The sequence below is a fragment of the Halictus rubicundus genome, chromosome 13, assembly GCF_050948215.1.
Source record: "Halictus rubicundus isolate RS-2024b chromosome 13, iyHalRubi1_principal, whole genome shotgun sequence".
Lineage (NCBI taxonomy): Eukaryota > Metazoa > Arthropoda > Insecta > Hymenoptera > Halictidae > Halictus > Halictus rubicundus.
This window is the reverse complement of record NC_135161.1, coordinates 12,995,345-13,008,800: the sequence shown is the minus strand read 5'-3', so window position 1 is coordinate 13,008,800 and position 13,456 is coordinate 12,995,345. Positions and strand designations below refer to the sequence as shown.

The window sequence follows — 13,456 nt, the reverse complement described above, 5'->3', positions numbered from 1 at the left end:
ATGCTAATGTGTCGCGATGGTTGTGAGGTGATTTTAGAGAATTTTTTAAACAGACGGTGTTTAATATTATAATTTCAAAGTTGGTGTGCTTGTTATGTAGCATTCGAAGAGTGTACACAAATTTTTGCAAGCGACGACGATGGTTTTCTTGGAAGTTACAGCTGTAGTAGTGAGAGTGAGATGCTCTGATCATAAGGCGATCTTTGGGAATTTTTTGGTAGGACTGTACTGAAGATTACAATTTCAAATTTAGTGGGCTTGTTAAGTAGCATTTGAAGAGTACACTCACATTTTTGTGAACGATTATGATGGTTTCCTTCGAAGTTACAGTTGTTTTACTGCAAGAGTGAGATACGAAAATTTACAAAAATTGGATTTTGCTTCTTCGTGTATTCTTCTTGGTTTGTGCGAACGAAGCTCGGTACCCAGAGTTTCTGTGAACATTCGAAGCCGGTGACAACGAGAGAAACGGCGGCTATTAGCCGAATGCCGAATTTGCGAAAAATAAACTCCGGTCCCCATAGTGACCGGTCCCCGTGTAGAAAGGGATGGCAGCGGCGGAGACAGCAGGACCACGGAGAGGCGATAACGAATGGCGGGACATACGTAGCGGTGATAGCTTGACAAATATATATTAAACTATTTTAATGAGAAGTGGCCGCCATATCTCATCGCAATTACCGGGCAGCGACCCGCCAGGGGACCCGGGTCTCCGACTCGCCTCTCGGCTTGCGGCTCCGCGGCAAAAACACGGCACCCCGAAAGAGCAAAGGTTAAGAGGAGGTCCCGTGCAGCTTCTTCTTTCATTGGAGAATACACTATACCGCTGGCACCCCTTTTTTGTCCCTTGTGTCATTCGATCGAACGGAGAGCTTGCCCCTTTCGGACTTTTCGCGTCCCGAGGGGGCGTGGCCTCGTTGCTCCTATTGGCAGAGTGCCTGAATAGAAAAGTCTTTAAAATATCCATTAAACTTCCATAGTGCCAAACTACGTTATCTCTATTTTTGCTACTTACACTACAATTTTGCTGTGTGCACACCGTTCCAAGTGGGCGTGGCCTCGTTGCTCCTATTGGCAGAGTGGCTGAATAGAAAAGTCTTTAAAATATCCATTAAACTTCCATAGTGCCAAACTACGTTTTCTCTATTTTTGCTACTTACACTACAATTTTGCTGTGTGCACACCGTTCCAAGTGGGCGTGGCCTCGTTGCTTCCTACGTCGACGAATGTGTTATATATACATCTCCTAATAATCCACTTCGGGGGACTCTGGAGTATCAATGAAACTACGAACCGCATTTACGATCCATTGTTTATAAATCTTCCGCGGAATTTTTGTCAATTAGTCTTAAAATCCCCCGTCTCACAGCTGCACATCACGTTAATAAGCACTCTCCGCAGCCCCAGGAGCGAAGTTTCATCAAATCGTCTATAAAACAAACGATAATCCACCTCATCCACCCATTGCGCTCTTCCTAGTGGGCGTGGCCTCGACGCTCTCAAACCTGTACACTGCCCCACGGGGCAATTTCAACGGCTATAACCCAACGAATCCGCTGTTGCCCACAATCTCCGCACATTTTGCTGAATTTTTTGGCGTTTAATCGGCCCCTCTGACGCTTCCTCATCGACAGCCGCAGTGATATCCGTGACGTCTGGATATTCCCTATCCAACTCCATAGAAAATCAACGTCGATGAACCCGTTCGGTGCGGTCGCTTCGCGTGGCAGAAATCCAGGAACAGGAGGACGGGAGGGAGAGAGAGAGATTACTGGTGGAAGGGAAATAACGAGGAGAAAAAGAGATGGAGAAAGAGGGAGAGAGAGAAGGACGAGTCGTCGTCCGGCATCCGACTCTTCAGGGAACAGTGAGTGACAGCTCTATAGAGTTCGTCGGGTTGGTAGCATTGTGCGGATTTCCCTTCTCCTCGGGCATCTCTTAGCGGTCACTTTTGCCGCGGTACTCTCTCGCGAGCTCGTATGTAAAGCGTCGTATCGGCCTCGGTACCGCTCACGACATTTAGTACCGTACGTCGTGTATATCGGCTGTAACCGAGCCGAGAGACGAGCTCCGGTACACCTCGGACACCGAGCTCGATTATCTTCTTGTCGCGGACGTTTTAGACCGATTCCGGTGCCCACGGCGCCCACTTGCCACTCAATTTACAAGGAGGCTCTCCCCCTGTCCCCCCTCGGGCCCCAACGGGCCCCCAGGAATTACCATTTTCCCTTCGAAACTCGACATTTTTATCAAAAACGACACTCGCGATCTTCGACGAATTTCAGTGCCTTCGAGAGGCTGTCCTTCGGGAATTATTTCTGAGATGCGGACATTTTGTTCAAATGTTTTTTATACGGGGTTCGAATGTCTGTATATTGGACTAGGTTCACGAATTTTTTCATCAAAAAATTCTCACACATAACGAAATTGCAGGACATAGTTTAGCTCACTGTGTCTCAGCTTATTCGAGTCGGAAACGATCGTCAGAGGCACGAAAAAAATTCCGTAATTTCATTAAGAATCGATATTTTTCGATGAAAACATTCGTGAACACTGTCCAATACACGGGCATTCGAACCATGTATAAATAAAAATTCGCCAAAATTTCTGTGTCTGAGAAAAAATTCCTAAAAGACACACTTGTCCGTGAAAATCACTTACGGATTTTTTGAGCAACAATTCCCCAGGGCCATACAAGCGTTAAATAATATGCGAAATATTTTTTCCGTGAATTCAGTTCACGGTTAGTTGGCGGAGAACGTGCGTGCACGTAGGCAGCAAGTAGACGGTGAAAAATCGCGAACGGCGAGAGAGAGAGAGAAGAAAAAAAGCGAGGGAACAAGACCAGCAAAGATGGAAAGTAGAAGAAGAAGAAGAAGAAGAAGAGGAATAAGAGGAGTAAGCGAAGCGGTAAACTTCGTTCTGTATCTCTAAATAGAGACTCACGGTCCGTGGGCTAATTGAAGTCGGAATTTTTTTCCACGAGCACAATCACCGTTCCCGCGGGTTGCGTGAATACCGCGTCGGATTCCACGGTTTTACGTGTCCGCAGTCCCACCATAACCGAGAACAGTGTGCACCAACGGAGATAATAAAGCGCTTAGTGTCCCGCGCGCACCGTGGCCTGTTTTGCGAGAGATCAGTGTACTCTCGAGGTACAGATGTCGAGACCCATTCCCGATCGACTCGGAACATGTGGACTGGGCACGCTGTTGGGACTACAGATGCGTCTTGGGACTCCTCTTTCGGAAAACGGACTTGCTAAGGACTTGCCGAGGACTTGCTAAGGACTTGCTAAACCGACTGTAATGGCTGCGCTCCGGGTCTTCAAGCAGAATCGAAATTATCTTACGCGCAATTTCAAGAAACGGGAACCAAACGAACATACACATATTTCCTGTTAATAAGTCGAGCATAATGTAAAAATATTTTTAACTGGTTTACCGCCACGACCAGATGTCATATTTTAAGAAATTATTTTAACAAATTCCATATATGTAGGTCATCACGAAAAATCGTTTGGTTCGACATTATTTTTTGAGGAATTATAAACAGTAGCTTTCACTGCAAGAATGTCTCAAAAAGGCACCGAACCATTTCCAGTGTCCCTCGATAAAACACAATTTTATCAATCACTTGGACCACATAATTGATTTTTAAATGCAACAAAGGATTTGGAGACGAGTCATTTGCAGTTCGAGACGGTGTCGGAATGATTCCTGGTGCAGTGGAGCACGACAAAGCGAGAAAAAAAATGCAAAAGAGAGAAAGAGAGAGAGAGAGAATGAGACAAGGACGCTCCGTGCCGGTCAAAGAGTCGAGGATGGGGGGAGGAGGGGCGAGGCGGCAAACACGTGCATATTTATTTATGCAAACGGAATACGCATCCAGCTAATTGTGCGGTCGCACACCCGCGGTGACTCACGTGACGGCTACCCGGGCATCGTTCCTGCATGTCAATTCGCGTGACAAAGGGTCGTGGCCGCGGCGTCCACCCACGAAACTTCCGGTTCGTCGCCCGTTCCACCTCTCTCTCTCTCTCTCTCTCTCTCTCTCTCTCTCTCGTCTCTCTCTCCCTCTCTTTCTTCTCTTCCTCGTGCTCTCCGCGTGTACCCGGGTTTGCGTCCCTTTCCCTTTCTTAGATAGCCCGGAGAGCACAAGCTCGCGTGCGCGCGGACCTCGCGTCGCATGGTCGCGCAATTAGGCGCTCTTATGTGCAAATGACAAGAATTTTAAACGCGGCTGCACACCAGATAAAACCCGTGGTACGTGCGTAACGAGCGACCGAGTGTTTCCTGGAATTCGTTCTTATGCACGGTGTTCTGTACCATCTTTGCTCTTCGATGACCGCCGAGCTAGATTGATGTCCTGCTGCGGATGGGAGTGAGTTGTGAGGGTTAGTTGGTCATTGGGAAAAGCTTGGTTTGCCTTCAGGAGGCAGGCTTCTGACCAGGTGACGCGAGAAATTGAACGGTGTAGCGCGGTCCACGATTTAACCACGCCCAATCTGGATCTAGCCACGCCCAGTCTAGATTTAACCACTCCCAGTCTAGTATTAGCCACGCCCTTCTTGTTAAAACAGCCTTCAGCGAGAATTTATTAGGAATTGCTCTGGATTTTAACGTAGTTGTGCCTTATAGAGAAATCTATGGTCACGCCCATTTTAGGCGCTGCGTCCTCCCAAAATTTAGCTCCACCTCTACTTTTTCTTTCTCAGAAGAAAAAGAGTAGTCAAAGTCTAGCCTACAATGAGGATTAATTAGATAGCTTCTGACGAATCTAGCTCGCAATTTGCTGGCTCCGGATTATGATGGACGCATGGACACGCCCATTCTAGATTCAGTCCTCTCCCAAAGTTCAGCCTACGTTCTGCTTCTCAAATGAGAAGAATGATCCCATTCTAGTCTCCAATAGAAATTCAGTGGGTATCTTCCGATGAATCTAGCCAACTATTCGATAACTCTGGATGTTCGCCACGCCCCTGCCTGATCTCTGGACCCTCCCACAACCTGGCTCCTCCTTAAAAGAAAAGGAGCAGTCAAAGTCTAGCCTTCAGTGACAATTTATTGGGTAACTTCTGACGAATCTAGCTGATAATTTGGTGACTCCGGGTTTTGGCAGACCCTTAACTATGACCAACGGGGGCATCCAGTGATCAGGGGTGATTTAGACCGTTGAAACTGGACTGGAAACGGCTCGGTGCCGGCTCGGGACCGTGAAGAACGCGCTTGGATAGGAAGGAAGAGTGAAAGGATCGCGAGGAATACTCGTGGCACCGGCGGAGGACGACTGTCAGTCCATCAGAGAGCCGGCGAGCCGGGAATACCGAGGATGGCTTCCCAGCTTACTCGACGAACAGCTCTATCTGTCGAGCTCGAGCGAGCAAAAACCGGCGGCTCGCGTGGTCGCACGCACGACCAACGGAAACCATCGGGACGATGGACGACGGGGGGTTAGGAGCCGGGCTATGGAGAGAAAAACCCTCGGATACCGACTCTCCCGTGTCCAGAAGGGTGGCGGCACCATGGACCGACCTGCCACGGTCGAGGGAGGCCCTTACCAAATCCCACTGCCGCGTCCCGAGCATTTCCCTTGCGAACCTGACCCTCGTCCAGCAATATATAGCGCTTAAACTAAAGCATTTAGATTAAAAAACGAGTCCAGAGTGTTTTCAGATTGAGTCAGGTTCCTGGAAGTGCCCAATCCAGGAGGAAACTGATAGTCGACGATAAAACAACAATGTGTATCTTTCGGAATTTTTCTTTGAGTCACAAGGATTTTTGAGAATTTTCTGCGGTGGAGGGTTTAAGTGTCCATACATTGTACACTGCCCACGAATTTTTTCATTGCAAAATGTACATGTGCAACGAAGTTATGGAAGCTTTTTTAGTGCACATACCTCCCGTTTTCTGACCCGAACAAGACGATACCCCGTGTACTGAATTCGGGCTTCTATAATTTAGTTATTCGTGAACATTTTTTAATGAAAAAATTCCTGAACATGGTCTAACGTACACATATTCGAACCCACCGTAAACAATATTTAAACAAAATTTCTGTGTCTCGGTAATAATTCTTAAAAGGCCACCCCCGTTTTTGACATGTAGCAAATCTGCAGTAGCCGTTAAACAAAAGGAATTTCTGTCAGTGGTACGAATGGTGTTGTGCCCATTATGGTTGTCTACACTCAGCGATCGGTGTGATCGGTGAGTTGGCCCAGTTTTATGGATTACGCGATCGCCGACGGACCGAAGACAGTGCCGCCTTCGGGTGATGATTTAGTGACCCGACGATGCTTGGGATAATCGTATGAAATATCGTTGCATCGTCGGCGCGGCTCCGTACACTTAGGCGAATGCCTGTTGCGCGCGGCATCGTTGACCCCGGGGAATGCGAGGGAATGCCTTTCGGTGAGCTTAATGCGCGGGAATTTCATACAATATTAACGAAGATTTTTCCCCGGCGGGAGGAAATACTGAAAGGCGGGGCCATTAGCTCGTCGGAATCGCTCGTATTAATCAAGCTCGTCCGGCTCTCAACGATCCCCGCTCGATCCCCGCGGATCGATGAAACAACTGACGTTCGACGCCGGTTCGATTAAACTGTAAAAGCGCCCCGCGCGTGGAAACGGGAACGTTATTAGACAGGAACACGGGGAAAATTTGATACGGCGTCGTGCAACGTTTCGAACTGTGCGGCACACGATCCGGAACGCTCGGCAAACCGGTCTAGCAATTACGCGCGAGATCGATTATAGTCTCGTAATGGGCCCTTCTTAAGCGTTGAACAGCTATGTATCTATACGAACGGAACTTCATATCTCTCGGAAATAATTGCATCGTACACGCGAGCGAGCGAGCTCTCCTCTTCTACCGGCGTTACTCCCCGCCAACGTTTCCGCGGAACCAGCGTCGCTGGCCTCTCTCTCTCTCTCTCTCCTTCTTTTTTTTCTCGCGTTTCATTCCCTTCCTTTCTTTCTTTCTTTCGCCCTTTAATTCCCTCCGCGGAGCATCGCAGATCTCGTCGAAGCTTTTAAACTAATTATACCGGCCCGCAGAAATGAGCTCGGTGCCCTTTTGTTCGCGAAATTACGATGCCATTCGGCTCCCGCTGATTTTTCTGACGTTTTCGAAAGAGGAAACGGCGACTTTAATATTTGCCCTGCTGCTCGGCGCGCTGTGTGTTCCTCGATTATTTATGTGGTGATCATTTGATAATGTTAGAAAGGGAGCTTATTCTGCAAAATAAACATTTTCTTCAGAAGAGTTACTTCCCATCGAATTTAATTCCGGTACCATTTTACGGTCCCCACGATGCATTCACAAGAGCCATCAGAACCCAAAAATCATCCAAAAATATGGTCGATAAAATAGCCCAGAGAATTTTTCGAAAGGCGTACAAAGGCGGAGCATCAGGTGCATCAGGTAGTCTCAGGTGCTTTCAGGTGTCTGGAAAGCTGGACAACACCGGCGCTGCCGATTTCGCGCGGTGAGTCGCGCGACAGCGGCGTGCCGTCGCGTCGTGTCGCGTCGCGTCGCGATCAAAGCCGAGAGCCAACTACTCGCCCGTTACAGGTACAAATTGTCCGGCTGCTAAAGTTATCGCCGTAAATCGCGGATGACTCGGCGAACCGCATCTGGTATGTCGAGTTTTATATGTGCCTGGCTGGCTGGCTGGCTGGCTGGCCAGCGGCCGATGACGATACAGACTCGACGCCGCTCGCTCGGCTCCGCTTCACTCCGCTTCGCTCCTCGCCGGCCGTCTAAGCAATAGATGGCCCCGCGATTGACCATTCTTTCCGATGGGACGCGCTCGAACACGCGCGGCTGTAATTGCGAGCCGCGTTCCATCTCTTGCGACCTTTCCGCGCGCTTTTCGCGTATCCTCTACCAAAGAGACCAGCGAGAACCCTCTTCAGAAATTGAAGCCTCGATTGCTCTATCCGCAGGGAGTCGCGGGGGGCGGGGCTTCTGCTCGGACGCCGCCCACTCGGTACTTGGACATTTCCTAAAAGTTTAATTTTGTAGAACTGGAATTCAGTATGCTTTTATGTCTCTTCCCCGAAGAACTCAGCGAAACGCTCTTCAGAAACTGAAAACTCGATTGTTCTATACGTGGAGAGCCGTGGTGGGCGGGGCTGCTGCTCAGGCGCCACCCACTAACTGCTTAGACTCTGAATTCTCTGATAATCTAATCGTATAAAATTAAAATTGAGGATTGCACGTATTTATCATTATCCCTCCGCGAAAACTTTGACCACTGGAATGCCCGGTATGGGCGTGGTTTAATTGCTCCTTGCTTTGTTCCTGTATCCGATTGCAATGGAACGAGTCAGATGAGACTAGTCACTGGTTTGCAGTAGTTTTTCTTGTTTCAGAGATTGCAAGCTAGCTTGCTCTCTGTGCTGTATTCATGAGTGGGCGTGGTTTTGATTTAGACACCGCCTAGAGTCTGTCTAGAGCTTAAACTTGAACTAGTTTATTGAAATTAATTTTTTCAATTTTCCTGTTTCCTGAGCCAGAGGACTGTCTTTCCTTTTTCGACTAGGAAGACTTAATTAAAGTAGGCGTGGCCTTTCGGCTCTCAATTTCATCAAATGCGAAATAACGTATTGCTCTAGAAATGGCTTGTATCGCCTCCACTAAAACAATTAATTCACTTTAGTTAAGACGGTTTAGAAACCTATAACCTTGCTCCTCGAGTCTAGAACGCCCTCGGTGGGCGTGGCCTTGTTCGTCAAGTATCATTGTCGTCTTCTGAATTAAATATTTAGGGGCTGTAGAGTCTGAAGATTGTCCTTCGGGGCACCGTTTTGGCCCCATTGACATCAGGAGCGATAAAGCCACGCCCACTAGAGGAATTCTACACTAGAGGAAGAAAAATACAGCCCCCCCCCCCACTATTTCTCTCTCGTTCGTCCAGCGTGTAATATATTACAGCTTTGATTCAGCGATCTGGCCGTGTTAAAAAGAGACATAAGCGAGTTCATCAGCTCGCAGTCAGCAAGATGGTAGTGGTACTTCGCCAAGCGAAATCGAGACGCGAGTCCGGGGCGGTAATGAACCCTTTAACCCAGCCAGGGCCGGCTTAATGACAGTTTAAAGTTTCCTCTCGCGTTCGAGGTATCGCAGTCGGCCATCTATCCGTGATCCGAGAGCGCCGACGCCGTAGAGAAATGGTGCCGGCTCGTTCCACGGGAACTCGGAATCGCGCTGGATCCGATTGCGATCGATGATCAATTACTCGGCTACATGGTCCGACCGTGCCGCTACCAATCCCGCCTAAAATTTTCTGAAACATTATCGCGATTAAGGCAACGCTGAAACGATCCACAGGGAACTCGCGAGATCGAGTACCTCGATGATGAAGTTGCCCGATGTACGCCAAAAATATCTCTCTTTGGCGCATTTACACTGTGAAAGCAGTCGCGATAATGCTTCTTCATTATGAAACAATAGACATTCTACATTCCTACATTCTACATTTGAAATTTGAGGCTTTCTTACAGCTCAGGGATTTTTTACAACTTTTTGTTGTAAGCTTGCGGCTTTTGGGGGTAAGCCTAGTCCTTTTGGAGGTGAAATATTTTCTCCAATGTTTCGCTAGCGTTGCTTCAGCTTCAGCTGTTCAGTGTACAGACACCGATCAATATCAGTGTGTTTTCTAACCAGCAAGAATTGTATGGTACGCTAAAATTGTTGAAAAATATTGAGCAAATAAAAGCTTGAAAGTTCAAAACGGTGAGAAACTGTTCGTCCGTGAATTTTCCTGCGGGAGAGACAAGTGCTGCAGTTTCTGCAGCAGGGAGCCGAGGCGGCGAGGAAAGAGGAACGGAGTGGAAGAGAGACAAACTGCTATCGAGAAGGGCGAGGAAAGACAAAAACGAAGGAACGGAGGCTACGGTCGAACCGAGAGAGACAGCAGATAATAAAGCAGGAGTCCGCGAAGAATGATTTACTGGCGGCCGGTCGAATAACTTTCCCGCCAACACTGTTGCCACCTTGAAGAGGCATTGCTCGCTGGTCTCTTGGCTCGGTGGAACGGTGCAACCTGAGGGAGCCTCGGGAGACATGAAAATATTCTTCGAACCAAAAGAAAATCTTAATGAAAAGATAAACGTGTCCGGAAAAAAGTAGCGCTAAAATTGTGTGCTAAAAAATTGACAAAATCGAGTGAAAATTGTTCGTCCTCCGAGTATTATAGTTTCCAGGATAACGAGTGTCCTGGTATCTCTCTCTCTCTCTCTGCGATTAATTTCGTGGGGATCCATATGGTTCGAGGAAGTGAAACTTGGAGGCCCGGTTTCCACGTGGTCAGCTGTCACAGGTGTTTCTCGGTCGCGTCTTCGTTATTCCAATCCCGCCGGTCGCTTAATCTCCTCCTGGCCTATTGCAAAGACAACCAGTTTACGATTCGCGTACGATGCTATCGCCGGGCCTTTCAGCTTGCGCTGAATTATTAAGCCCGACGCGTGATACGGTTGAAACGTGGGCAGGTATCTCGTTACGAACACGCTGTCCACAATTTTCCCGGCTAATCCAATAACTCATGATCGGCCGCGACGATAGTTTCACTTTCTATCGACAGATTAATTCTTATTCGTTCGCTTTATGCCGCGGCGGCGGTTTCGCGTGTGCGAAACCCCCCTCCAGCAGCCCCCCGCTCCCCCCCGTCGCCCCCCGTCGTCCCGTGTCCAGGGACTCGGCCGCATCTGCATAATTTTCCAATTTAGATTTGCATTTCTAAATTGCATTCTCGCGCCTCCTATCTGCGAGGGCCCGGTTATCAGATAATCCCCGCGGAGAACGGTCGCGGATTCGCCTGCTTTGTTGGCCGGCCTGCTTTTTATCTTACTTAGCACGTGCAAAAATTGGCGACGGTGTCTCCTGCGAAATGGCGATCATTGCGGGGACTTGAAAATTGAAAATAATTAGCAGGCTGGGATTCACAAATGAAAAAAGGAAAAACGGTTGCAGCGGAAGGTTTTGAAAAATTGGGGATGTTGGGATTGTTATAACTTTGTGAACAATGATCGTACGGTAAGAAATCTGGTCTAGTTTCAGAGATCCGAGAGTCTATTCTCGAAGCACATTTTTTTACACGACACAGCGAATGAAGTGGACTGTGGGAAAATTCATTTCGTGGCTGAATCTGTTGCGTTAGAGTATCGGGGCAGTGTTGTAGGAGAGAATGGTGATACAAGGGACGGTTAGGTGGATTTATACCGGTGTGTATCGCGAGGGGGGCTCGCTCATTAGAAATTCGATAGAATCCGTTCCCGTTTATCGAGGCGCCTTTGTGCTCGAACGTTTTTGAAACCACGAGAACTCGGCAGTACGCGAAGGGCGCAAGGTATTCGGTTCGAGTGCGCCGGTATTCAGAGAACCAGCACAGCACGGACCGAGAGAGTACAGAGAGAGAGAGAGAGAGAGGGAGAGAGAGAGAGAGAGCACAGTACGCTCTCGGCCTTTTCGAAGGAAACCCACGGCGGATTGTATTCCGTATACACCCCGATTGAAATCGATATTCTCCGCAAGGTCGGCGCGCAACAAAACCAGCGGAACAATGGTTCGCGTGGTATACATTCGCCGAGCAGCGGAATAACAGGTAAAACTGCTCGCGATTTAATACAGCTCTCGTGAACCTGCCGCAACCGGAGCGCTGGTACCTCCCATCTCCGGTCTTCGGATCGTTTTCGCTCGGGAATCGCGATCAATCCGCCGGAAACTATGCTAAAATCCTGCTAATACCTATACTTACCCTCGCCGTTCGCACGTATTCACAATTTTCGCCGTACATTTCTCTACAATTTTTCACTCTTCTTTTCTTTCTCCCGGGAATTCTGCACACTCTTCTGCTGGTGCTCTAAAAAAAAAACTCTTCAGTTCTCACAATCTTCACCCTTACGTCGATAACTATGAGCATCAACATCTCTTTAAAACTTCTTTAACATTTTCGCTGATAAATACGAAAATTAATAAAAATATTTGTTCGGTACCAAAAAGAGTTACAGTGAATTCTCGATATATGTCAGCGTCATGTGTCGTCCCGGAGACATACCCGAGCCGTGTTATGTTCACCGAGGCGTCTCGAGCTTCGTGGCCCCTCACGGGGTACACCCCGCAGTGGTGGGGATAGTTCCGCGACGTTTAGCCTCCAGGCCTTGGCGACATATATAGAGAAGTCACTGGAATGAGCTTACACCAAGATTTTTAATTCGCGATTTTTAAAACAGCAAAAAATAAAATATTTTTGGCTTGAAAAACACGGTTCAATCGACTGCGGTCGCGTCCGAATCCGCGGCAATTGTAATCCATCGGGGCTGCGAGGTGTAGCATGGTCGCATAAATAATAACTGCTGGGAGCACGAAGGCGTCCATCACCGCCCCCACGTTCGTCGTTGTAACGTCGCCTTATCCGCCGAGTTTCGGGGAGGTGGAGCCAAAAGCGGGCCACACGGAAATTAGTCACCGGCGGGGTCCGCTATTACGAATGGGCCAGGGGTACGGTATCCCGTTTCAGGGGTCCGCGAACGAAAATTAAACAAATCGGTACCCCTAGAACGGGCGCCCCTCTCGCTCACTGTCTTCTTGTCCCTTTCTTTCTCTGGTTCGGCCGGCCCCCTCTCAGAAACGCGCGCGGATCCTTTCCTCCGTTGTTAATCGATACCCTCCAGTCCGTTTTGCCTTCCTGTTTATACAACTCGCCGCGACACCCTGCAATTATATAACGACGACCGATTAATATCGACGAATCTCGGCCGTTTTCAGGTACAGGCGACCGACCCCGATTGCGGCGTGAACGCCATGGTGAATTACACGCTGGCCGCCGTAGTCGAGACCGAGCAGCTCGAGGTGCGCAGCGACACCGGGGAAATCTGCGTGAGAAAGCAGCTCGACAGGGAGACCGCACCTTACCTGGAGATTCCCGTCATCGCTACCGACAGAGGTGAGTTGTCCGCAATTTTTTAATCCATTCGTGACACTACTTACCTGAGAAATCGGCGAAGATCAGGAGCTTCGAGAAAAATTTTAGAACTCGCAACAATTAAGAGCAGCCTCCTGACTTATAAAAATGGCAAGAGTATTTAGGGTTCACGGGTCACTTCTGTACAGTCTTGTGTGTCAGTCAGTCAAATTTCATCGAGCTACGACCGTCTGAACTCGAGTTATAGAGGATTTAGTGAAAGCGTGACCATAGGTTCGGATAATCGAGGTTTCACTGCATCGTGGGTTAAACGAGTACGCGTGATCGAAATTGTGTCGTGTTTGGGCTGGTTTTAATCGGGGAAGGATCACGAATACGTCAGCGAATGTTTCACAAATAAATGATTAAGAACAATGCAGGTGGCTCATTGTCTCGGCACCTTTTCTGCTTTGACCGCGTGAGAAACGACAGAGTCTCGACGGTGAAAAGAGAATCGCAGCACGGCGGAGGAAGGGTTAATTATTCGAGG

The 13,456-nt window shown here is 48.5% G+C and overlaps 1 protein-coding gene across 1 annotated transcript in view; it reads left to right on the top strand.

Moving 5' to 3' along the window:
* Positions 1 to 13,456, top strand: part of Ds (dachsous cadherin-related 1) — a 366,686-nt gene that overhangs the window by 285,898 nt on the left and 67,332 nt on the right. Inside the window, exon 2 of the mRNA XM_076798955.1 lies at positions 12,771 to 12,948. Within this exon, the coding sequence (XP_076655070.1) occupies positions 12,771 to 12,948 (178 nt within the window). The remainder of the gene's footprint in view (positions 1 to 12,770; positions 12,949 to 13,456) is intronic.